This window comes from Neovison vison, chromosome 1, assembly GCF_020171115.1.
Source record: "Neovison vison isolate M4711 chromosome 1, ASM_NN_V1, whole genome shotgun sequence".
Classification (NCBI taxonomy): Eukaryota; Metazoa; Chordata; class Mammalia; order Carnivora; family Mustelidae; genus Neogale; species Neogale vison.
The window spans coordinates 269,105,358-269,132,448 of NC_058091.1; the positions used below are offsets into that span (position 1 = coordinate 269,105,358).

The 27,091-nt window shown below is 42.7% G+C and overlaps 1 protein-coding gene across 4 annotated transcripts; it reads left to right on the top strand.

The window, feature by feature from the left end:
* The first annotated feature begins 576 nt into the window (after positions 1 to 576).
* On the top strand, positions 577 to 26,735 carry HAVCR1 (hepatitis A virus cellular receptor 1). Of its 4 annotated transcripts, XM_044230642.1 has the most exons (10): positions 577 to 636; positions 2,457 to 2,786; positions 6,110 to 6,167; positions 8,401 to 8,739; positions 11,770 to 11,853; positions 16,273 to 16,380; positions 19,132 to 19,187; positions 22,758 to 22,869; positions 23,981 to 24,017; positions 26,213 to 26,735. In XM_044230642.1, exons 3-10 carry the CDS (start codon positions 6,122 to 6,124, stop codon positions 26,325 to 26,327), a joined length of 897 nt encoding a protein of 298 aa, XP_044086577.1. In that variant the 5' UTR covers positions 577 to 636; positions 2,457 to 2,786; positions 6,110 to 6,121; the 3' UTR covers positions 26,328 to 26,735. The 4 variants fall into 4 exon arrangements, with proteins under 4 accessions (XP_044086577.1, XP_044086566.1, XP_044086560.1 ...); XM_044230631.1 differs by lacking the exon at positions 2,457 to 2,786; XM_044230625.1 differs by lacking the exons at positions 577 to 636; positions 2,457 to 2,786 and having other exon boundaries at positions 5,751 to 6,167.
* Positions 26,736 to 27,091: the final 356 nt, after the last annotated feature.

Consider the following 27,091-nt stretch of genomic DNA (forward strand, 5'->3'; position numbering starts at 1 on the left):
CTTTACCTCTTTCTTATTAAAGGTGGCAGCTTGTTTTCCTAAACTTCCGAGGGCAGAGACTGGAGATTCGCTTTATGTGCTTAGAGTGTTCTGTTGTCTAGCGTGGGCGCTTAATAAACACTTGGTGAAATCATGTTTGTTGAGTGACAAGAATAGTAGAGTAGGCAAACCTGGCTCTCACTACCGCATCTGACCTGAGTGACCTCCATGGGTCCCACACTCTTCTTTTTATTCTTTGTTGTATTCATCAGTAAGATTGAGGGGTTTGGCCCCCGTTTAAGGTCCCTTCATGAGGAAACAGTCTCAAAGTCTCTATGGCTTTCCGGGTCTGGAGCCTGACGTAATATCAAGATTTTTGCTGAATCTTTTGAGAACATCCTAGCAGAGAACATGGACAGGCAGAGAGAACAGCACACTTGCATCTCCTTATAACCTCTGTGAGTTAGTCAATAGATCAGTTCCAGCAGAAAAGACTGAGAGATTGGAGAAACTTAGCTTTCAAAGAGACGGGTGTGGCAAAAGAGATAAAGAAGGGAATGCTGGGAAAAAGTCGTCCTTCTGCATAAAATCCTTTGAGGGAGGCTTGGTGACTTACCACCAGAGGAGCTGGAAAACTCCGTCCTGGCGTACCTGTAGGTAAGTCCTCTGGAAACCAGAAGCTCTGTTTCTGGAGCTTCTCAGTATTATGCAGGCTATTAGGACAGTGATGACTAGGCCAAGAGGAACTACGGGAAATTCACTTAAAGTTGGGTAAATCTTTGTATTTCTTTGGAAGTAGGTTCTCATTCAAATAGAATCATGATCATCTTTCACTGTCTGAGTTGTTTTTATGCTTTTCCTGGGCAACATCCGTGAGAGGAATAGTATAACTGTGGAGGAAGCCATATTTATTGAGGCTTACTTGAAGGCTCTGTGATCTCAGAGTCAACACATACCTTTGCTGGGCCTCCCCTCCTCTGTGCCGTGGGTATTATATAACACCATGAAAGTGGGAATATGTGTGTCTTGAGCACAGCTACACTGGCAGTTTGGCTTACTGACTTTTGTGATTTGTAAAAATACTTGTAAGCTGTAAAAGATAACTACTTGTATAAAGTGTAATGAACCGTCGAGGAAGAGCCTCGTTTTGGCTTCTGACTTTTCGCAGGTTTCATCATGGTCGCTTCTGCGTCAGAGACTGTTGGGCTTAGAAAACTTAGCAGATGCGGATGGTTTAGTTTAGTTTTGTGAGGCTTGGGAATCAAAGGGTGTGGTCAGCTTGGGGGGTGGTGAGCAGCTTTCAGAGTTTGGGCTTGGGCATTGGGAAGCCATTGAATGCTTTTAAGGTGGGGGGGAGACACTTGATTAGATTATTTAGAGGAAGGGGACAGACTGGAAAAGATTTAAAAAAAAAGGTACTGGGGGCGCCTGGGTGGCTCAGTGGGTTAAGCCGCTGCCTTTGGCTCAGGTCATGATCTCAGGGTCCTGGGATCGAGTCCCAAATCGGGCTCTCGCCTGCTTCCCTCTCTCTCTCTGCCTGCCTCTCCATCTGCTTGTGGTATCTCTCTGTGAAATAAATAAATAAATAATCTTAAAAAAAAAAAAAAGGTACTGGGATATGGAGTCTCCCACCCCTCCCCCACTGCCTGTGCCTGAGGGTAGGGTAGCCAGGGAGCAGCACCAGCTAGTTGGGCTGGTCTCCTTTTCATGCCCCCACCTCCCAGGGCACTTTCCTGCTTCCAGATGGCCCTACATTAGTCCCACGTCCATTTGTTCTTACAGATGCGCTGCTCTGGACGTGTCTAAGTGAAGTCCCCTCCTGGGACACTGGATCTCATCCCTCCGTTCTCCATACATTTTCCCTCCCCTGAGTCAGTTTTTCTTCCTCCTCTGGATCATCTCCAAATCATACAAATGGGCTGCCATTTTTTAATCATTTTCAAAATCTTTCTCTTGACCCTGTTCCCCAGCTCCCTCTTCCATTCCTTTTTCCCTGTAAAACTCCCTGAAAGAGTTCCCTGTCTCCAGGGCTCTCTTGATTTTCCCTTTCTTTGTGGATGTCTTTCTCTGAGGGGTAACGTCCTTTGGGAAAGTAAATGGTTGCTCAGCGGCTCTTCCCCACACCTGCTTTTGCTAAGGTGATAAGTGATTCTCAGGTGGCTCCATCCTTTGGACAAATCTCATCCTTAGCCTTAGCAACAGTTGCTGCATGATCATTGCCTCTTCATCAGATGTATTTTTTCACTTGACTTCCGGGATCCCATTTATCTTTTGCTTTTCCTCCTACCTCCTTGCTTTGCTTCTGTGTGCATGCTGGTGCCTCTCCTGCTCAAACTTTCTCGGGAAGGCACCCACCCCCGCCCCCTGCCACACCTAATCCTCAGCCACAAGCATTCCTTTGAGCATCTCATCCAGGTTCATGACTTTAAAATACCATTTCTGTACCAATGACTCCCAGATACGTATCTTTGTCCTAGACTCATCTCCTGAACTCCAACAGCCTCCTCCTAAACTCAACACTTTGAAAATCCAGGCTGGTCCTTCCCAAGCCTGCATCACATGCAGCATTTCCTGGGTCAGTTGGTGGCACTTCCAGTTGGTCCATTGGCTCAGGCCCAAATCCCTCGGAGTCATGTTCAAGCACCTACACCTCAAATCCTGTAGGAAATCCTGTTTGCTCTGCTTTGTAAACATCTAGAGCCTGAACGATCCACTCTTCATCCCGTCCTCTCTCCTGACATGCTCCAAAAGTCTCCTGACAGGTCTTTGTGCTTCTCAACATAGCAGCTCCAGAGCCCCTCTCAAAGGTAAGCTTGATGCCATCACTTTGGTGCACTTGCTGGCTGCTCCTCAGGTAGAGGAAGCAGCTGGAAATTCATGCTTGCTGCCCGAGCCTTGTCACCCGTTGGGCCTTACCCCTTAACTCAGTATGGAGCCTTCCAGGGGTCACAAGGTTGGCACTAAGGAGTAATGATCATGGAGGTTGTTGGTTCAAATTAAAACAGAACAAAACTGTGCTGTTGGAGGGCCTTTAGGACACAATAGAGGTTGTCATGGGAGATGGACTTGCCAGAAAATTCAGTCCTACAAAATTGTACAGTCAGTGGACCACTCAGAACCTTGGTTCTGTATCCCCATTGTGGCTCTTGCTCATGATTTCTTCCACTTAAAACACCCTCTGCCCTTTCCCCATTTTCTGATGATGAACCTTACATGTTGCTTTTTTAAGGGATTTTTCTGCCACTCCCTCCTGTCTCCCCTGCCCCCACACCCCAGTCACTGAATGATCACCACCCCCCATGCCTTTGTGCTTCCATTAGTATATTTAATCAGTACTAACTGGATCCCTTACAGTGTTTCAGGAATACAGTAGGAATACCATTTTGGAGGAGATTATGGTCTAGAATTGAGTATTTTCTAAGACCAGAGCCATGCATGGCTGTTTAAATTAATTAAAATTAAATTACATTAAGCATTTTAAAAAAAAAAAACTTCTCAGTTGTACTAGTTACATTTCCAGTGCTCAGTAGTCAGATGTGGCTAGCAGCTACTATGTTGCATAACACCCATGTTCTGGGATAACCCCATCTTTGTGAAAGGTTCTAATAGTACAAGAGAAAGGGGGGATGGACAACAGACACACACACACACACACACACAATTAAGGGAAACAAGGGAATAAATGCTGCATAGGTAAATAAGAGAGTGCAGTACAGTGACTGGTTGGCTCCTTTAGACAGAGGGACAGAGGGACGAGGGATGTCTCAGAAGGCGACATTTAAGAAGAGGTTGAGAAGAAAAGGAGAAATCTGTAACTAATGGGGTAAAGGAATGGAGATCAAGGCAGAGGGCCTCACTAGGGAAAAGTCCTAATGTGGGGACACATTTGAAAGAATCCCAAATGGCGGGAACCGTGTGGCAGGGGAGAGAGACGCAGAAGAAATCCAGATCACTGTGGGGGACTTTGTATATCTGGGTAGAAAGTGAGTGCTTTTGTTTTTAAATTTTCTGAGACCGCTATGGGAGTGTCGTAAGGGGAAGAGTGACACAATCTGATTATATATTTACCATTTACATCATTCTGTCCAGTTTTATTAGTTGGTTATTTACCCATCTCTCTACCTGATTGCACAATCCTGGGTTTTTTCATTCTTGGTTTATTGAGTCATGACCCATTAGTCTCCATATATGGATAATAACTGGTAGGATCGAATTAAATTAGAAAAATCCTTATCACTAACCTGGTGGGCTTTGGCTGAGTCTCTGAGTGTAACAAAACTAATCAATTAATCAATTAATTAATATAAGGTATGACCTAATTCTTTTTGAGGCATTTCAGAATTTGTCCCCTGACTTTTGGTGGTGGTCAAGGTAGGGGTCAAGTTTATTCCTTCCAAGTATATAAAGGCAGAGAATAAGAAAAGGGGGTGTCCAGAAATGCATGTTTCCCCTGCGAGAACTCATCTTGTTACCTATTTGGGTTCAGGTGTGGAGCACTGAAAAGCTAGGAGGGCTTTAATGAATCAGAGAGTACAACTGTTTTATGGAAGAGGTGAATTTCAGCAAACGGGCCCATGGACAGCTTCTGTGATGTCCCAGTGTCAGGAAGGAGCTTGTGTTCATGGAGGTGGAACAGAGTGTAAAGCAAGGGCCTGCTCTAGCTAAGGCCTTCTTCAGACACCAAATCCCGCCCCCCTCACCCCCTCCCATTCCCAGGGTTGGCGCAGCAGCAGGCTTGAAAGGGCACACTCTAAGGGTGGTGGGTGGTATGGGCCATGAATGGCCATCTCACTGTATCTCCTGACAAAGCCAAAAAGCTGAGTTCTCATACATGCTCTTTAGATTTTCAAATCTTGGCCATTCCTTAAGAAATGAATTTTAAAAACCATGGTACAAAGTACTTCTCTGGGCCAAATACAGTCTTCAGGCCACCGGTTGGCTGATGGAGCTGACGGAGACCTGAAGCTGTTGTGCTTGGTCTCTCATCAGGCTTTAGGTCTTTGTCCAAGTGCGGAGACTGCTGGAGTCTTGGGGTCACATTTCCAGGTAGCATGGGACCCAGCGCCACATCCCCAGCCCACCATCCACGTTTCCACAAAGCCCAAGATGGGCTGTAGGTGGCCTAGAGATGGAGCATCAGTGCTTCCTTGGGAGGGAGGGACTGAATTTCTGGACCAGAAGGGCAGTTCATGAAGTACTAGGCAGGCTTACACATACTTCTATGGCTTAATAATTACGAGCAAAAGTCAGAAGACCTGGGCTGGCACCTCGGCTCACTTAATCTCCCCAAGCCTCAGTTTCCTCCTCCATGAATGAGGTTGGTAGCAACACCTGTCTAAGGGGGTCTGTGAGCATCAAGTGCGTGTGGGTGCTTGGCATAGAGCCCCCTACATAGTAAGTTCTCCAAAAACCTTGCTTCGCGTCAGTGCGTATTTAGGTTTCATTTTCAAAGGTCTCCCACATCCCTTTTGCTCATTATAACCATCCTTTGAGGGAGACAGAGCAAGTATTTTTAGAGCTGTTTTTACAAATGATGAAATCAAGGCTTGGAGGTCCTCAGTAACCCGCAGGGATCCCCAGCTTCGCAGGTGGCAGACCTGGGATCAGAACCCGAGTCTGGTCCAGAATGTGCTTCCTGAAAGCATTCTCTTGTCATCACTCAGTAAGATACAGTCTGAGTCATCGCTTCCTGTAACATGAATGGTTGGACACAGTGATTCACAGTCTTTATGAATTCTTGCTACTGGCAAACTTGACAGTATGATGAAGACTGGGCACTGACCATCCTAGCTACAGAGCCCAGAGTTTCTGTTTTCGAAACTGCCTCTGGTTTCCTTCCTGCTTGCTCCCTTTATCCCCTGTGTCAGCATCAGGGGGCAATTTGGACTCTGTTGGGGAAGGAGCTGAACCTGAGGGTCTGCTGTCCCTTGCAAGGTGCAGAAGGATCAGCCATCCCCAGGGCTGACGGAGACCTGAAGCTGTTGTGCTTGGTCTCTCATCGCTAACGGAGCAGGCTCATGTGACTGACCCAGTCAGGGTGAAAGGAGAAGTTGAAAACTCAGAATTAATACTTGTTCCAAGACCATCTGGGGAGATGCACACCTACCAGTCGGCTTTTTCTGTCTTTCAGGCCGTAACCATCATGCAACCTTGGGTAGCCATCTCAGGCCTCCTGCTACTTCTGACGGGTAAGCAAATAGGTGGGCTGGGGTCTGGGAATCCCTGAGGATGGGAGAGTGTAGGAGATGTGCGAGTGTGGTGTAGGAGGATGGATGTGCTTGGGCTTTGGTGGGAGCTAGTGGGTCAGCTGGTAAGCAAAGAACCAGGCTAAATCTTACTCAAAAGAAATTGCTTAAATGCTATGAATTGCAAAATCCATGGGTGAGTGAACCAGGTATGATGAACTGTGTGTCATATCTTGCCATTTGCGTTTGAACAAACAAACAGAAAAGGGGTTAGATAGTTGTATGAGCATGGACTACTCAAGTGTATGTAAAAATATAGTAACAGTGTTAGCATGAGTGGGAGGGGATGGGGAGAGGAGACTGGGCTAAGATGGAAAGGATACCAGTCCTTCATCAAACTATCTTGTGTCCTTTGGTATTTTTTTTTTAAATCATGTGCACCTATTTCTTTTAAATATATTTTATTTCACAAAGTTAGGAATAGACATAATCTGAAATTTAAAAAACAATAATCTTCAGAAGTCCAATTATGGACGAAAGTTCATTTCTTATTACATTGTATAACTTGATTTTTATGTTTAACATATTTTATTTGTAATCCAAAAATGATATTAGGAAAAATAAAATATTATAGGAATTCAGTGAAAAAGTTACTTTCTTATTTTATGTAACCATGAGCATTTTTATTTCCAGAGTATTTCCCAAAGTCATAGCCCAATTCTAAATATAACTGGTTGGGGAATTTCCGATTTCTTTTAAGGGCTACCTTGACTGCATTTGGCATCGTGGAGTTTTTATACCCCTGTTCCAGGAGAGACTTCTTGTTTTTAAGTGGCATAATTTAGTATATGATTGAGTATTTTCCAGTTCCCTGTTTTCATGGGCGAAGTGGGCCTCACGCAGTTGTGGGGCGAGTATCAACTTACGAGATGGGGTCCCTGTTGGATTTTTTTAGACTGATTGTAAAGCCCATGGTAAACCGCAGCTCCTTCTAGAAGTATTAGAAGCCCATTTTCTTTAAAAAAAAATATTTATTTTAGAAAGAGCTAGAGAGTGTGAGCAGGGGCAGGGGCAGAGGGAGAGGGAGAGAGAATCTCAAGCCGACTCTGCAGAGAGTGCAGAGCCTGATGCAGGGCTTGATTTCGTGACCCTGAGATGATGACTAGAGCTGACCCCAAGAGTCAGACACTTAACCTACTGAGCCACCCAGGTGCCCCTAAAAACCCATTTTCGAAAAGTTGATTTCTGAAGAGTTTACTAGACTTCTGCCTTTAAACCAATAATACTTTTTTAAATCTGTTTTTTATGTTAATTCCAGTATAGTTAACATAGTGTGATACTAAACGTGTACCTAAGTGGCTCAGCAGTTCCGTACATCCCGCAGGGCTCATTCTAATAAGCGGGCTCTTGGTCCCCACCACCTTTGTCATCCATCCCTCCACTCCCCTCCCCTCTGGTAGCCATCAGCTTGTTTTCTATAATTCAGAGTCTGTTTCTTGGTTAAGCTCTCTTGCTCTCTCTCTTTCCTTTGTTCATTTATTTCGCTTCTTCAATTCCATATATGAGTAACAGCATATGGTATTTGTCTCCCTCTGACTGGCTTTGCTTAGCTGCATCCATGTTGTTGCAGATGAAAGCCAGTGATGCTTTAAACAACACATGAGCTCGGCTTTTCTTACAAGAGAGGTGTTGCGCAGTGACTTCACTTGCAACAGCAGTTTAAAAAGTTGGGATAAAAATTAAAACTTACGATGCAATAGAATTTTTCAAACATATTTCAACTGAGGCAGTGGTTGAATCTGGGGGAGGAGGAAAGCCACAAGTCTTACCTACTGACTAAGCATATATACCTGTCAGACACAGAATGAAATACAGAGGCATGTATTATTGGAGTGTCATTTGGTTCAAACCTTTTAGAAAGAAATTTGGCCACGTTCATCAAGAGGCTGAAAATATCAGTGATTTTGTCCTGGTAACTTTTCTCTTAGATGTCTGTGCTGTTAGAAAACAATCCTAAATATAGGAAAAAAGTTTAAATTATATTTTATCCACAAATATCAAATAAATAATGCTTTTAAAGAGTATGTTAATGTAAAAATGCTTACAACAAATTTTTAAATTCAAGATGCAAAGTCCTATGATTACAAATGAAATAAACTATGTAAAAAGAAAACATGAAAATACATGTAAAATTAAAAGATGGAGTCCTCATGCTCTGTTTTTTCTTTATTTATAGATGCTGTAGTTTCTTACACTCAAGTGATTGGCATGGTGGGTCACTCCATCACGCTGCCCTGCACCTACTCAACAGCCCCTGGAGTCACTACCATGTGCTGGGGTCGAGGGGCATGTCCCATGTCCCGTTGCTCCGATGAAGTGGTCTGGACTAATGGATCCCATGTCACCGTTCGGAAGCACCCACGTTATAAGCTAAAGGGAAACATTTTAAGAGGGAACGTGTCTTTGACCATAGAGAATGTGGCCCAGACTGACCGTGGTCTCTACTGTTGCCGTGTTGAGCACAAGGGGTGGTTCAATGATATGAAACGCACCCTGTCACTGGAGATAAAGCCAGGTGAGCTTCTCTTCTGTCTTCCTTTGATCACTTCACGTGGGTGAACTGAGATGTTTCCTGTTTGGTAGTGACTTTCTCTTCCTTTAATAGGGAAAGGGGAGATTCCTCAAGTCTTGTTTTTCAGTAACTGTTGGAAAGTAGAATAACTTGGTATAAAATGAAGTATTCAGAACCAATCTTGAGCAAGACCATAGGGGAGAGGATCTTCCCAGTTAGCAAACTATCTCCTAAAGCAGGTTTTCAACAATGCTCGTTGGTTCAGGGGCGCCTCAATGGCTTAGTCAGTTAATCCTCTACTTTAGGTTCAGGCCATGATCTCAGGGTCCTGGAATTGAGCCCTGCATTGGGCACTCTGCTCAGCAGGGATCCTGCTTCTCCCTGTCTTCCCATTTGTGCTATCTCTGTCTCTCTGTCTTAAATAAATTTTAAAAAATGCTAGTTGGTTACTGTTTGTTTAATGTTCCATTGTGAAATAGAGTGAATATTCTTACCAAGCTGAATTTGCTTAACTTAAAGAACTGCCCTTTATTCTCTGAGATTATGTTTTAGAAGAATTTTCAAATGTCCTAAACATTTTAAAACTGTTTTGGAGAATTTTAAACATATAGAATAGGTAATATAATACAAGGTCTTGTCAAGTAGGGATAGCACCCAGGTATAACAATCATCAGCTCAGTCTAGTTGCATATACATTATAAAGGGATATATAGTTCCATCCTTCCCCCTGCCCTGCCTGGGATTTTTTGAGGCATATTTCATATCATATCACAAAGTTGCTTGTTTAAAAATTAAAGTGACAATACTGCAATATGAAAACATCTCAATGACTATTCACTAGTTGTTTTTAAGAATTTGATGAAATCCAAAAATCTGTCTTGATGTGAAAATCTTCATTTTCTTTACCATTGGATAAACAGAGTGGATTCTTTGGGATTTCCCAGTTTCTGGTGTTCCTTACTAATGAATTTCCCACCACTAAGCTCTGATACTGACAATAGAACCCAATACCTGTGGCCTTAATAAACTATGTGTCTTCCTTCCTCCCTTTCTCCTTTCTTTCTCTCTTTTACTTCTCCCTCCCTCCCTCCTTCCCTCCCTCCCTTTCTTTCTTTCTTTTCTTAAGAGGAACTTGGTTTTGCAATCTCCCAGCTTTTGGACTTGGTTTGTTTCTTTTGTGAAGACTAGCGACATAAGGTCAGTTCTGATGGAGAAACTAGCTGACTGAGGGGGAAACCATCTGTGGGAAGTAATTTAGGGAAGCCAAAAGAGGCTGGTGATAATTGTGTGCTCTAGACAGAGGCGAGGAAGCAGCCTGTGGAGAAGAGATTATGATTACAACTTTCTTGGATTTGTAAAATTTATTATTGGTATGGCTGAATGTTAGGAATTGACCTAGTAGAGAAATGAGTAGGACACTTTTAAAGTGCTTCGAAATTCTTTAGTAGGTGGGCACATATAAGGCCGGTGCTCTGTCAAGTGGGAAGAGGGTCTGTAACTGAGCCAAGGAGACTCTGCCTCCTAACCAATTCTTTGCTTAAGTTTGCTTGTGGTTTTCACTGGCTAAGCTTACTCTTCAAACTTCTGTTCAGGCTTTTTTAGTACTAGCGTCTGCAGTACAGTTTGCTCCCTTCAGCCTGAAGAAAATATTTACCAACTGAAGAAAACAAGCTGGTTAGACAGTTTGATTAGGTTACCCCTCTTTATTGTTTCCCTTACTCTCCTTTGATCAGATGTTTTGCATGTGTGCTTTTCCCCTTGTAGATTAGATTTTAAACTGGAAGGAGGGGATTGGATTGTATTCTTTTCCTGAGTCGCTAACTACAACTTAGATCAGGGTCAGCAAACCCTAACCCTGGGATCAGGGCTGTAGATCAGACTACAGAATAGTCCCACTGTTTCATACATTTTTATTTGAGCAGCCATGCATATATATTGTCTTTGGTGGTTTCCCTTGAACGGGGAGTAGAGCAAGTGCCCCCGAGACCTAAAGCATTAACTGTCTCGACTTTTCCAGAAACTTTGCTGACGTCTGCTTTGGACTAATGCTTTGCCTATGATCGACACTCACAGATATTTGTTGAAAAAAGTGTTTTCCTCTTCAAATTCTAAATTAAATTGCATCTTTCAGAAAGAAAAGTTCGCAAACCAAGTAAACCCTATTTAAGAGACATGGTTTTCTTTTGTAGTTAGGTCAAAACGTAAGGAAACTTCTTGCAGAGAAAAGGGTGCCCAGTGAGAGCAAAAGTATACATTCTTGGTTCAGTCCTTCATTGGTTTGCTTTAGTGCCAGGCCCTGTGTGGGGGCTAACTTCTGGTTTTTGCTCCGTCTGGGTAGCTCTGATACCCCCACTAAGTGATTTGGAATCCTATACCGCTGCAGAATCTGGAAAGTCAACGACTGTATGGTATTAGCTGTTATTATATTTTAGGTTGGAAGGAACTGTAAAAGGTCTAGTTTACCTTCTAACCAAATGTAACTCATCTGTGTGATTCATCTGGCATATGCTAATGGCTATGAGTTAGTCCTCATTTAGGACTCAGGTCCCTCTGTCCATATGTCACCCTCAGGCCTGACTGGACTAAATGTTATTTATTTGGCAAGCATTCCAGGCATGGGAACTCCTACTGAAGTCTTAGTCATTCACCATGGAGAGGATAAAGGCTGCTCTAGGCTCTGGACATTTTCCTTACCTCACAGATGTTTATGAAGATACATAAATCTGATATGCATGACTGGTCTTCTCAAAGTGCTTCATTGTAAATCCCAGGTGACATTTTTCACCTCTGAACCTCCCTAAATATATACGTTTTAGTGCAGCTGCTTCCTTTTTGCAAGTATGTCTTCAAAGCCTTCCTCTGTCACAGATTCTAGTTAACCGATGACAAGAACTCTCAGTTCAGGGAAGATTAATGCCTAATTTCTGCCCAGGGACACCCTCTCATTGGTTGTGTTAGTCACGGGCCCAGCACAAGGCTCTTGTTTCTTGCTGCTTGATTAATCCTTGCTTTCATGTTGGTTTCTAACTCCAGCTGAGGTCACCAGTGTTCCAACGTCACCTAGGGTCTTTACCTCTACTTCTTCAACGCCAGCACCCACGCAGAACCTCAAGCCAGGTAAACCAATGTGTTTCTTGAGCCCCGAGTGTTCTAATGAGAGGATGTAGCCTGTCCAAGGCATTGTGTTAAGGCAGAAGTACAGTCTGGGGTAAAGGTTCTTACCTGGGTTCCAAGCATGGGCTTCACAGGGTCTGTGAACCCCTGTCCCAAACTGTTCAATCCCCCCAAAATTGGGTACCCCCAAGTGGGTCTGTGATTAAAGGAGCGAGACTGATACAAAGCGAAGGTCAAGCAAAGCTTTATTCGTGCCAAGCATCAAGAATCAGACTGACCATCAACCAGACTGGTCGGGGATGCCCCTACAGAGAGGATGACCCCTCCCTGCTTTCCAGACTAACTTTTATAGAGCAAAGGCCATGTGGTTGGGCCTGGCCACACATAGGTGGCCAATGAGACTGTAATACACACAGGAAACTCCACAGTGATGCTAGGCGACCAACTGAATTACAATTTACCCTAGTAGACATTTGAACCAGCCTATCACCTAGTTCAGAATTGGTGCCCAAAAGGTGCCCAAAGGGCAGGGCCCATACTCCTTGGTAGCAGGAGACAGTATGGGCCCCCACGGATTGAATACCTCCACCTGGCCTGACCCACCCTAGTATTTGGACTTTGTTACCTGGGACTGGTTACCTGGACTTGCTTTTAAATAAGTTCCCCTGGGGTGGGGGGGCAAGGTCAATTTAAGTTTTACAACAAAATGGCAGTTCAACCGGGGTGGGGCCGCTCTGGCTGAATAGGCCCTTACAAAACCATATGCACCTTTTTATAGATAATCATTTTTAGAGCAAGGGAACTCATAGCTTTTGGCCAGATTCTCCAGGGCATTGATTATTAGCAACACCCCCCAAAAAGCCATACCATTGACATCTAATAGACATCTAATGAGGGTGGAGTGGATTTGGCCCGGTTGAGTACAGGTTTTTGAGGAAAAAAATAGGAATGTCAGAGAACAAGGGTCCAGGTAATGAGATTCTGTTCTTACAAGGAGCTCTGAGTAGAGATCAATTAGTCCATTCTGAAGCCAGACCTCCACTTGAGGGTGAAATTTCAGTGAAGTTAACATTTTCTTTGTTTCCTGTGTGACAGAACCATGCTAAGTACTTTTCGAATATTATATCTCTTAATTCTTATGAAGACCCCGATGCACTATACGTGTGATTCAGTCCGTTCTTATGGTTGTGAGAACTAAGGCACAGAGTCTGAGTTCATTGTGGAAAGTTACATAGATAGAAACTACTTGAATCTCCATTAATTTGAATTTTGGGACTGTGCTTTTTTTTTTTTTTTAAAGATTTTATTTATTTATTTGACAGACAGAGATCACAAGCAGGCAGAGAGGCAGGCAGAGAGAGAGGAGGAAGCAGGCTCCCCGCTGAGCAGAGAGCCCGATGCGGGACTCGATCCCAGGACCCTGGGATCATGACCTGAGCCGAAGGCAGAGGCTTAACCCTCTGAGCCACTCAGGTGCCCCTGGGACTGTGCTTTTAACGACTGGATTGTGCCTTCTGCCATGAGCACTGAGCTTATGTTTGGATGAATTTGTTCTGATCTGACATCCTCACAGAACAATCCTTCATACTGATGAGGGAGCACGAGGCCGGCTAAGGACAAAACAAAGGCTGGCACCTTGCACCCCCTCTCCACCAGCTCCCCTCCCCTTGGTAATGTGTGTAGCATTCCTCAGGCACCTGACCGCCATAAGAAACAAATAGTTAACTTGCAGAGATCACATCTTGCCAGATAGGAGTCTCCCTTGCTTTACAAATGTCCTAGAGATCTATAAACAAAGAAGTTACCTTATCAATAGCACAATTTCCAGAGGCAAATAACTCAGTTCCTCAGCCCTAAATAAAAGTTAAATTTCTTCTAAACCCAAGTCTCACTAACAAAGATGCTTGATAGCAAAAATGTGAATGGCTTGCTAAAAGACGACGTTGGTCTCCCGGCACCTCCTAGGCCCTCTTTAGCATATGAAAGCTCCGTTGAAACCTCCCTTCCCCTCACCTTCCCCCAACCACAGGGTCCATAACCTGCTATCCCTCACAACCCGGGGCAGCAGCTCTTCCTGCCCACGGGTCCTGTCCCTGTGCTTTCATAAACCACCATTTTGCACCCAAGATGTCTCAAGAATTCTTTCTTGGTCATCGGCTCTGGACCTCAGCCCACTGAACCTCACCTAGGTTCTAGAACTTCATCAATACCATTACCCTGTCTTCTCTGGGCAGTCAGTCTGCTTACACAGTTTTGCTTCCAGCATCCTTTAATTTATTTGTGCAACATGGAAATAACAAAAGATACTATTTATACTTATGAAAAAGTAAACATCAGATTTTAAAGACTTCAGGGACTTAGAACTTACATATCTTTTTTTTTTTTTTCATTCAGACCACATGGTTCATACTTTAAACTTCCGATAAATAAGGGCTTAGATTTAATACAGATGGAGAATAATTTGACTTAAAGGTAGAAAAGTAGCTTGCCATTCTGAGGACAAGTTTAGGTGCAAACTTTCTATCACTAGGATTAAAAAGATAACTTTTAGTGGAGATTTGTAAAGCCTCTTTGACCCCTTGGAGTGGGGCTGGATTCTGTGGAGGAACAGAGATGTCACAACCTTTTAGCCAGAAAAATCTGGTGGAACATATTGATTTCCCTGGACCCCTATTGAACCACATGTATATTTAATCAGGAGGGATCTGAAGGATTGGGCCTTGAGCTGAGTTTGGAAGAGGGGGCTTTAGGTTAAAACTGGGATTTGGGAGCCATAAAAGTTTGTAAGAAAAACAGTTTTGTTCATTCAAGGCAGCTGAACACACTTGACTTTCTCAGTATCGATTTAGCTTTGTAATACTTAGTTTGTGCCTGCAAATGGGGGTGGATTAGTGGCCTTGGTTTGGTGAACATGCATGTTTAAAGCAAAGATTCAGAAGAAAAGTTTTGGCCAATATGTCCATGTGACCTTCTCAGGGATGGTACTAATTAAGACTTATCCTTGTCTTGATGGTTTTCTCCTGAGTTTGAGTTGAGTTGAACAGGAAGGAGGTGTGTGCTGGAGCAGATCCAGTGTGGGAATGTTTATCTTTACGTCCATGCTCTTCCTGTGCTCAGTGTCTCTTCTGTATCCTAGTTGCCTAAAATATTCATGGCATGGTTGGGTGGAACATTTTAGACAGGAGAAAAGATGCCTGCTAATACACAAACTTGGGGAAAAAAGTTAAGCCCAAGAGGTCTTCACACCCATGCAAGTTGGTTAGGATTCTGATCACCTGACTTCACTGTCATCCTGTTCTTAGTTCTTAAACAGAGTTACACCCTGTTATAGATTTGAGCATTAGAGAGAAGCAGGAAAATAGCTCAGAACATGGGAAAGGGTGATATTGAAATGTGGAGACCACTGTGGGGAAGGGAAAACAGAAAGACCAATGAAAGTGAAGAAAAGCCCAGGTTTGGGAGTTCTTATCCTGCCAGCACCACTAACATGGTCTAAAATTTCTGGTGCTCTGTGAGGAAAGTATATAAAATGAAATATTTAAAATGTTAAGAAAATACACAGAGAGGCAAGTGATCAGAGCTACACGTAAGGTGAGATATTAGAAAGGAGTGATTTTAGAAAGGAAAGGGAAACCCGGCCCCTACTGGAAAATTCTTAGTGAAGCTTTTTGGAGCATAACTGAAGATGAGTCAGATAACAACGGGAAATCAGTCTTACAAAAGGAGTGACCAGAATGCCAGTGCTGAAGGAGCCAGGTCAAGGTCCACTGAGAACAGGGCTTTGAGAGTTGTTAATTATCACCAAAGTTCAGACATTGGACAGTGTTGTCACCTGGAAAGAGACCTCGAGGAATTAAGTAATGTCCGTATGTGTTCTGTGCTGATCCATATGTGTACCTTCCTGGAAAGAGGTGTGGATGGATAGTGTGGACCTTGAATAAGGCCAGGAAATCTAGATGGGGTTGTCTGGGAGGAGGACGGGCAAGTTAGCCCAAACTGCCATGCCCTATTCCTGTGAAAGTGAAATATTACTTGTAGGAATAAAAGCTTAATTGGATGTCCTACCTATGGGCTGCTGTTGTCGGCTTTGGACATTTAGAGAGATCCTAGGAGTAGAAAAATTGTGAAATAACTCTAGATACTAATAAACTCTCCAGATCATTATCTAGATCAGATTTCATGATAATGGTACACCTAGATGGCTGTTTAGTGCCTCAAGGCCATCTTTGAGTACATTTCTAAGAGGAAGTTGGAAAGAATGGAAGTGGGTGTGTATGAGGCATGCCTTCAGGGGCTGGCTGGCTGTGGGCACTGCTGGGAAGTGGATGGTGATTCCTGATGTTAGTTTTGTTTTTTATTGTTGTTGAGGGTGGAGTGTTCCTCTACAAGGAGAGCACAGTTCTTTCATTCTTTTCTTTCCAGAAACTACTTCATCCTCTGCCTTGCAGACAGCAGGAACCCAGCCTACTGGGCCAGGGGGAAGGAGCACAAGACAGCCCACCGATTCACCATTGTACTCCTGCCCCACCGGTAACTCCTTTTTCTTTCCTGGATCCTCGGGAGTCCTCACATTTTGATAATTGCTGAGACGTTGTAAAAGACCGCCTTCCGAATAAGGCACATCTGACGTGAGTGCTGATACTGGCCACTGCAGTCAGCCATGTGACTTGAGCAAATGTCTTACTCATTTAGAATCAGATTTTATCATTTGTGAAATGGATGGAATAGCAATGATCTTGTAGGATGCTTTTGAGGATTAAATGAGATGAAAACGCTAATACCTCGTTAAAAGGTGGTAAGTAATAGATACAATAGCAACTGCTACTCTTTGTCTTCAAAGTCTAGCGTCCATACACCTAACTGGCCCAGGGAGCTTGTATGATTGGGCACACCCACATGCCTAGCACTGTTTTTCTTAATCAGATGAACTGCTCTTTACTCCAGACTTATTAGTGGGCTTTCTGTCTTGGGCCAGAGCCATATATCAATTAAATCCAGCTCTCCAGTATCCAAACCAAACTGGTCAACCATATTTATGCTTCATCGAAGACCCAGACCCTAAGTACATCTAGGAGGCTCCCCTGCTACCCTGTGAGGCTTGCATGTGGACACTTTGAGATGGGCTGAGGACATCAGCACCAGCCCCAAGACCCATGTCCCCTGGGACTGTCTATCGTCTTCTCCAGTTTTGGTCCCACTGTTCCCATTCTGGGCAGGTTTCATATAATCTTTTCTTATTTGAAACCCAAGATTCGCCTGTCTTTCCTGTGGTAGAAAAAGGTGATGCTGAATAGTCTCATTTGCCCCAGATAATTCCGTTACCCAGAGAGGTTATTTTGGGGAGTGCCACAGGCTGAATCCCTTTGTAATGCAGAGCTGGTTTACCTGTGCTTGTGTTTGTGCTGAATCCAAACAGGTTCAACCTTGGAAGACTCCTCTGTAATGTCTGTGACTCATTGTGCCCAGGAGTTCCAGTCAGTAGGGCCCTCCCCCTTCCCGCCATGGCTTACCTTTTGCCAGTCATTCCTGGAAGCTGGTTAATTTAAAATGGACCTGCAGCGAGACTCACAGAGGCACCTGTTCTGCTGGGATTAGATAATGGTGACATTTGGTTTTGAAAGTGGAATCCTTAGTGTGAACTGCTTCTGGGCACGAAAACAAAGTGGAAATAAAGAAAAACACAAGGTAGCAGCAGGGGGAAGCAGCCGCACCACAGGGTTTTCCGGTGCGAGCGGCAAGCACATCGGAATCGGGAATCCTAGGACTAAAACCCGATCAAGGTAGAGCTTTCCACGGTGGAACAGACACGGGAGCAGCTGCGTCCCCTGTGACTTAGCGATCGATGCCACCTTGGCGGCGTGCCTGAGGGTCTCGAGCCAAATCCTCACCGTGCCTGCGTCAGCCTTCAGCGATCTGAAGACTCAAAGGAGCGAAGAATGTTCATTCGGGCTGGAAGGCATTTTGGTGCTCATATGGCCGCCACCCATACTGGATAGAGGGATGTGCCGGGAAGCTATCATACGTTCTCTCACTTAATTCTTTGAAGGCAGGTCTCGTTGATTGCTGTTGCTAGATTAGGGAAGCCCAATAGCTCTGCTTTAGAGACAGGCAGCTCCCAATTCCATGGCCTGCCACTGACTGCATGCCCACCGGCGTGATGGTGGCACTTGCCCGCAGATGTTAAAGATCATAGAAAGACGTGGTATTTAGGAGGCACATTGCACAGCGTGCGTCTCTCCCTGCTGCTCCTTCCAGGGTAACGTAATAATTAGTAACAGCTAATATTTGCCTAATAATAGTGTTCAGTCCTTAATGTACATCATTCAATTCAACAACTTCATGAGAGGGGTACTGTTACAGCTTATAGTTCTAGCTGTATTTACAAAATCAGTATTTCAAAACTCTCATAGTAAAACTTGAACAGTCAAAGCTTTAAGGCATAATATCCTTTTATATTAGGATTTTTGGCAGTTTAAGATATAGTAGTTTCACAGCTGATGTAACAGATATTTTATAAAATATTTCTGGATCAAAGTCTGGGCACATTGGCATATAATGGAGGAGTTACATTGCCACCTGTTTTAGATCTCTTAGTACATTTTACTCACATTCTGAATAAAACCATTGTAATGTCCATTTAGAATAGAGTGGTCCTGATATTTGGATGTGCATGTGGTCTTTGGACACTCATTGACAGGTTCTTAACTGGCATGAAAATACCGATTATCTACCATTAAGCGGCATTCTTAACTCACTTCCAAGGATGGGCCCCTGCGATTCCCCTAATTCTGTAGATAAAACTTTGTGTCTGCATGCATTTTTCCCCCCATAAAGATGGCAAACAGTGTCCATTTTTTTTTTAAGATTTTCTTTATTTATTTGATAGACAGAGATCACAAGTAGGCAGAGAGGCAGACAGAGAGAGAGAGAGGAGGAAGCAGGCTCCCCGCTGAGCAGAAAGCCTGATGTGGGGCTCGATCCCAGGACCCTGGGATCATGACCTGAGCTGAAGGCAGATGCTTAACGCACTGAGCCACCCAGGCACCCCAACAGTGTCCATTTTTAAGGGTCCAAGACAAAATGGTCAAGAAACACAACCTTAGAGGATAAATTAATACAGCTTAGTAACTTGGTATGACTTCTGCAGTATCTGCAGCATTTCACCATATTATTATTCAACTTTTCATTCACCACCAGAAGGCAATGTGAATATATTTAGTGTCTACAGTGGAAATTCAATATTTTTTATAATTAAAATTATTTTTTTTTCTTGTTGAGCAGATGGGAATGGCACTGTGACACAGTCTTCAGATGGCCTTTGGCATAGCAATCAAACTGTAAGCATTTTTCTTCCTGCTTTATTAGCTGAATTCACTTGTATGTCTCCCTGGAAGCAAGTTACATTTAGAGAATATTTCTGTAAGACTAGCCCATAGATTGATTCTTCTAGTTAAAATAAAAAAATAAGAAAATAATTAGACTCAGATAGGGATACTTTAATTAATTTGAAAAGTTCATATAGGTGGACTGGGTTTGTTAGAGTTTGATAAATGATACTGTATTCTGTGGACACATACATATACATACATAACACATACTACAGACTTTCTCCTGACCAGAAATTAGCAAGAAAGAATGAAATATTTTAAGGAGAATGAGTTAACATGATAGACCAAGGAAGACTTTAGTTATCATTAGGGAAAGAACACACTTTGACTCAATGGAGTGGAGGCCACCCAGAACAAAAATACTATGTCAGTGAACATGTAGTTGCTTAAGTGGATTCTCATATTCTTTTCTAACCCAATTGCCATCCTTCATAGACATTTTGAGGCCACTGTTGAGTTTTTCTATACATAAACCTCCCCATGTGATGACATATTAAGGTATTAACATCTTAAATAAATTTGTGACTTAAAAAAAGTTTTTATTTATTAATTAGAGAAAGTGTGAGAGAGAGCACGAGCAAGGGGAAGGGCCAGAGGAGATGCAGACTCCCCACTGAGCTGGGAGCCAAGCAGGACCCAAGCAGGGATCCAGATGTGGAGCTCAATGTCAGGACCCTGGGACCATGACCTGAGTTGAAGGCATATGCTTAAGAACTGAGCCACTGGGCGCCTGGGTGGCTCAGTGGGTTAAGCCGCTGCCTTCGGCTCAGGTCATGATCTCAGGGTCCTGGGATCGAGTCCCGCATCGGGCTCTCTGCTCAGCAGGGAGCCTGCTTCCTCCTCTCTCTCTCTCTGCCTGCCTCTCTGCCTACTTGTCATCTCTCTCTGTCAAGTAAATAAATAAAATCTTTAAAAAAAAAAAAAAAAGAACTGAGCCACTGAGGCACCCCAAGTAAATTTGTGACTTTGAAAGATGTTCTTATACTTTTCCCACAGTAAGCTTGAGAAAAATCTAAGGGGTCCTCATCTCACGATGCTCATCAAAGTCTCATCTTTGCAAATAAGTTAGACAAGTTTATCAGTAGGACTTTTTCTCTTGGTTCCTCTGGAAGAAATAAGTTTCCTTTTAGTATGTGCAAATAACTCTCCAAAACAGCAAACAAAAAGAGTTTGGAGGTGTGAGAATAATCTTTCTGGTCTCAAGTAGTGAGAAATGACAACATAGCCATGAGAAGAGAAATTCAAGCTCGGGCACGGTGGGGTTATTTCGCGTGGCGTCAGATGACTTTATGTCATGTACCTCAGTGGTAATACAACATAGGAGTGATACAAAATTTTTTTAACAACTTATGTGGCATGGGCACTGATTGATCTGATGGATATGGGTAAATTTGTAGATACTTACTAAATGTTGGAACAACCACTATGTAAAGGATTCTTCTATTGCTATATGGCTAGACTTAATGCTGGATTAAAAAAAAAACAAAAAACAAAACAGACAAAAATAACCTTCCGAGTGGTGAGATTGTTCTTGACCTCAGTTCCCTGTAGACAGGTGTGGTTAGGAGCAAGTAGTAGCGATTTAGAAGCAAGTTCACAACAGGCAGCAGTGAAATCATGGGCCTTTTGTGTCTCGACTCTGAGGATGTTGAGAGGTATTATCCCCCACATCCTGAAAACATGCAACATATATTTTGACTGAGAAGGTCAGCTTTCTGGACTCTATTTTAAGGAGAGAATTGAACAAGTACATGAAGATGTATGAGAAAAACTGTTCTAATTGTTGCTGTTTATAATCATGAAAATGCTAGAAACAATGTACATGTTCAACAATAAGGGATTAATTACTTAGTCAGTTAAGCGTGCCTGCATACTGCCGTTAAGAATGTAGTCACTGCAGTGTGTTTACTGACATGGGAAGACAGTTAGTACTGATTGTTAAGGGGAAAAAGCAACTGTTAAAATAGTGTGTGTGTGTGTGTGTGTGTGTGTGTGTGTGTGTAGTAGCATATATTGAATATAGTAATTGCTTCTGTTAAGAGAAACACTAGGAGGATAAAGTTCTAGAAGAATATATAATGAAAAATGGTAATAGTGTTTGTGCTGGAAGTTAGGTTTATGGTTGGTTTTAGTTTACCTTTTTTCATGCTTAGCTGCACATTCTAAAATGAACATTCGGTTTTTATGTCATATTTTTAAAAATGAAAGCAAAGCCTCCCTCCTGCAGCCCCATGTTACATCTAACCGCTTTACCCTCCCCCCCCCAACATTGGTCAAGTAACGACAACACCACTCTAACCTCCCAGACCCTGGCCATTTCCCCTTTAAGCCCAAACACGAATTACTTTCCCTTATCCCCTACCTTCCTCAGAGTATTATCAGGGAGTACATGAAAGTAGCTTTGCCAAGAACCCTGTTTAATCTGTAGTTGACAGACACAAACACAGAGGTTCAGAGAGGCTAAATAGCCTGTCTGAGGTCACACAGCAACTAAGTCGAAGAGAGGGGATCCTGACTCCGGAAATTAAACTTTCATACAGGAAAAGACTTGATACTTCTCTCTGGTCTTCTTTTCTGTTGAATACTTACCCTCTGGGATGTCTTTAGGATTAGAGCTAAGCTATGTAAAAGGGCTGAGTGTGACACTTGGCGTATTTCAGGCTTATTCCAGAACGTGGTGAGCTCTTACAAACTGCACTAGGGTGTTTAAACAAATTTCTGCATCTCCACCCAGCTAACAGCATCTCAGGTAGTTGTTAATGAGGGCCATGTCTGTGAATACCTACTTTCAAGTCCATTTATTTAGACAAAGAATCTTGAATTACAGCTTTAAAAAAAAAAAAAAAAGGTCTCTAAGCAAAGACCAAATTCAGTAACTTAGCACATTCAGATACCATCATCAGGCCAGCTTATATGTGAACAAAAATTGTGGGGTTTTTTTGTATCAGGATATATTTAATGGAAATAGCTTATTGATTTTTAAAAATATGTACAATTTACCTATAATAAAGTATACCCATTTGAGGCATACAGTTTAAGTTTTGACAAATGCACATGCCTATGTAAATACCCCCCACTCAAGATATAAAACATTTCTACCATCCCCAAATACATTTTGAATTTTAAATGGTCTTTGAATTTCACCATATGGTTACCATCTCAGACAGCTTGGTCTTACCTTTCTTGAGCCAGAAATAGCCAAGGGCCAGCAAAGATAGATGGGTTCAAGTACATTATTTTAGGGAACGTCTTTTTTTTAGGGGGGTTGAGGGAGGGTGAGAGCATGGGGTGGGGTGGGACGGGGTGGGTGGGAGGAGGTGAAGAGGCAGAGAGAGGGGGGGAAAGAGAATCTTAAGCAGGCTTTATGCCCAGCTCCTTCTCATGACCCCGAGATCATGACCTGAGCCGAAATCAAGAGTCAGACACTTAACTGACTGAGCCACCCAGGTGCCCCTTAAGGAATGTCTTGTATCCATAACTCTAATAAGATGTGTTTTCGATGCACCGATGTTTCCTCAGCATGTGTCGCTGGCGCAGAATCCGTGGACGACCACCAGTAAGGAACTGTACATCGGCATTTGCGTTACTGCTGCGGTATTGTTCACCGTGCTGGTCATCGTGATTACCAAAAGTAAGTCACTGCAGGGACCTGCGGGAACAGAGCAAGGGTTCTCAAGACCAACAGCCATGTGGTTGAGATTTCACATACATTTCTATTTTCTAAACTTTCTCTCCCCCCCCCTTTTTTTTAAAATTACTGGCCTATAAAGAGAAAGATACAATATAAATTCTCCAGAGATGGAATTAAATATTAAAGAAATGAGACTGTTTTGGATAGACTTGGGATTTGGAAGGCAACATGCCATTGTTATATATATGATTTGTTCAGTCCTTTTATACTCACTCCCTTCAGAAACCAGTGTTTGTCCCCATGAGGGATGATATTGTTGAGTTTTACAAGACCCACTTAATAGGAGAGGCAGATGAAACATTGGATGAGAAACTGATTTCAGGGCTAGGGCTAGAAGGGCTTCAAAAGATAGCCATCCAGGGGCACCTGGGTGGCTCAGTCAGTTAAGCCTCTGCCTTGGGCTCAGGTCATGATCCCAGGGTCCTGGGATCAAGCCCCACATCGAGCTCTCTGCTCAGCAGGGAGCCTGCTTCCTCCTCCTCTCTCTCTCTGCCTGCTTCTCCAACTACTTGAGATCTCTGTCTGTCAAAAAAAAAAAAAAAAAAGTAGCCATCCAGCAGTTGTGTTTGGGGATGTGTCTGCTGTGTGTCTGTGTGTGTATGTGTGTGTGTGTGTGTGTGTGTGGTGTCTGCATGTTCACGTGTGGGGGTGTGTGTGTGGCTGTGTTTGCACTTGGGGTGTTGTATGTGTGTGTGTAGCCTGTCTCCTATGAAAGATTCATTTTTTTAAATGAAATTCAATTATTAATAATTGTGTTAAAGTAAGCCTGGGCATGTGGGTGAATACACTAAACCATTAATGAAAATTAAATACTTTATACTAAGAGATGTCTTTGGGTCTCACTGATTCAAAAGGAGTTACCAGAGTAATTTGGAAATTGTCCATTCTGGGTTTTTTTTTTATTTTTTTAAAAACATTTTTTCTTCTAAACTTATTTTTTCAGGCTCTATCTCTGTGCAGATTTTGCTCATAGGAAAGTAATAGAAATAATATACTTGTTTGAAAAAAGATCTCAATGTGTTTAATTTTCTCCAACTCTTTTCCAATTTAGAATATTTCTGTGTAAGAAACAAGCTGGAACAACTAAAGTAAGTTCAAAAGAGTTTGTATCACTACCTTTTGGTATTTCTACTCTGCCAAAAATAAAGAAAAATTTCTCTCTGTCCTTCTCCTCTTTTTCTCCTAAGCTCTGAAAATCTGGTTTAATGAGCCATTAAATCTGGTTTAATGGTTGTTAGACACAACTTCTAGTGATATATCTTTCTATATTTCTCTGAAATTTCCCCTGTTACAGAAGGATCACCTCAGTCTTAACCTCTTAGAGCAGAAGATCACAAATTTTGTTTGACGGGACATTTGAATGAGTTGCTTGGTTGGTTCTTTAATTTAACTCTGCTTTGTTTATTGAATGTTTATTGAGGGTCTGCTATATTTCAAAGAGATGAACAAACAGACAGAAAACCATAAGCAAATAAACAGAGTTCTTTTTATGCTTCTAGACAAATACCGGGGGGGGGGGAGATGAAGAAAGGCAATGGGCTATTTGAGGGAGTCCCAAAGAACAGAAGGCAGCTCTGTAAAGATGTGGAAGACAACTCCAGGCTGAAGAAGTGCAAAGGCACTGTGGTGAGGCAAGTGCCTCCCACTCTATAGTTCCTGTCTTCCCCTGCTGTTCCATTTCCAGGCTGTTGGTTATCTAGACCCATAGGCAATGGAATTTACAATTTTTGTAAATCCATCCTGTTGCACAGTTAAAACTTCAATCCCCTTTGCTTGCATATGGTCTGTGGTCCTCTGCTAGAATAGTCGTAATAGTAGGAGGCTGCTACTAACTTCCAAATCCAAGTAGCTTGCTTCGATTGGTACATACAGCTTGGGCCTTAAGCAGGGTCTTCAATTCAAAACCCATCCCTCTTAGATTGCCACACATTATTTCTAGTTCTCTTTCATTGACTGACTGCCCCCAGTCTTTCCTAGATCTGAGTTAATTACATGAGTCAATCCACTGAATGCACCTTGAACAATGCTCGGCGCATTCTATGCTTTCTATGACGGCAGTTATGCCTGTTGTGACAATACACCCACGAGAGAGGAACTTTTACTGTCAGCAGACAGACTGGAAAATGGGTTTAGAAGTGTTAAGTGACATCCAAAGGCACACCACATGGCAGGTAAAAAAAACTCAGTCTTTGATCTTTTCGAGTCCCACACCCATACTTAGAGAAGCTTTTGACTATGGGCGTCCAAGAATGGAGGAAAGCAATTGCTCCTATTACGCAGAAAAGCATGACACACAGCATCCTTTTAGCTGATCTCTGTCCTTTCACCGCTAACTTGTTTCTAATGGCTGATTTTTTTTATCACCTAATGATAAAAGAAAATACTTACTTTAGTAAAATATAAAATATATTTTATAAAAATGCAAAATATAAAAAAATAGCAAAAAACCCTGAGCATTTCTTTGTGACTCTCTCTCTCTCTCTCTCTCTCTCTCTCTCTCTTTTTTTTTTTTTTTGCAGTTCCATCACACTGACTCATTTTAAGCTCCTCACACCTAACCTATTCTCAAACATGTATGAGTGGTTGCTTAAAGATCAGAGCTGAGTAAAGCCTCAGTATGTTCCATGAACATTTCTGGGCAGGCAAACAGTCACTCTTGACCAGTTGTAAAACAGCAGCTGTATCCAGATGGCACACATGACCTTTCTGTACACTTACCGTATGACTGTATGTGTCAGGAACGTTGCCAACACATGGCTTTCAAATTCGAATCATGGAAACAGATTGCTGACACCATGAGCCAGTACACACTTGTGTGAAGCAATAGTATTTTACTGTATTTAACATGTTCTGATATATTTTGTGTTCTGGGTTTATCCTAAATGCAGGGTGTAGACTGCTAAATAAATTGAATCACCTTCTCCAGAAGGGTACGATCCACAGTTAGAAAAACAGCAGCCAAGCCATTTCTTAGCTACTCTTGAGAATATGCAGCTTGACTTAGAACTTCAGTTTGATGTCTGAGACCAGTCTTCTTAGATTTTTCCATTTTTGTATCCTATCGCATGAGTTTTCTCAAGGAGAATGCTTGGATTTTCTACCTCCTTATTAAACAGGCTCTCCTACAACATAATATGGATCTCCTATTCACTTCATAGGGCTCTGGAAGTTGCAGACACCCAGCCTTGCCTGCATCTATATGAATGTGCTTGTCATCCTTGTGCTTGTCATTCTTTAGAGGTGGTCTGCTTTTCCTAAAAGACTCCTGTTGTTCTTTCTGTAGCATGGTTTGCATGAACGACCCTCGGACTGGAGCTTTGCAAAATGCAGCCGAAGTGGGCATCCGAGCAGAAGACAATATCTACATTATTGAGGACAATGTTTATGTCATGGATTAAGACCCAGTGGCCCTCTAAGGATTTATGTCCTTAACTGTGGGAGACAATGACAAGATACCACCATGTCAGAGTTCTTGTAAGCCCTAGAATGATTTTTGTGTTAATTTCCAATGATAGTCCAACATGTCAGTTATGCTGGGTAGAGTGCCTGGTTCCTCTGTGTATAGTCACCCTCATTGGCCATAGAGGCCTAATTTTTTATGCTAAAACTTAATTCATGGTTTCTCCCAAATGTGAAAACTTTATAATTACATATTCTCTTTGGATCACATGAACCTTATCTCCATCAAGAATGCTCACCAGTGAGGGAAGAGCTACCACTTTGGTCACCAAAGCTGTCAAGAAAAGCAGACTAGCAGTTAAAATCAGCAGATCTGATGGGGACATAAAGGACTTCACTTGGAAGCAGTTTTGTGATAATCTCTTGTTTTTTACCTTGTAACTCCAAATGTTAACATTTCTTAAGTTCGCCAAGGCTTTCAAATCACAGGGGTACACAGGTCTTTATTTCCCCCATGGGGAAATAGAAGTGAATGTGATTTCACCACTACAGGTCAATCTGATTTCACATGGCTCTGGAAATGCACAGTATTAAGGTTTTCCCTGGACCTGGGGTGGGTGTTTTAGCAGTTAGAAGAAACTAGGGTAGGGAGTGGACCAAGTAGATACCAGGGAAAGAAAATCAGTTGCCCTGTGATTTATTGCATGCTATTTCTGCTACATCAGTTCCACAGTTCCAAGCATTTGTATATATGATTGTCATG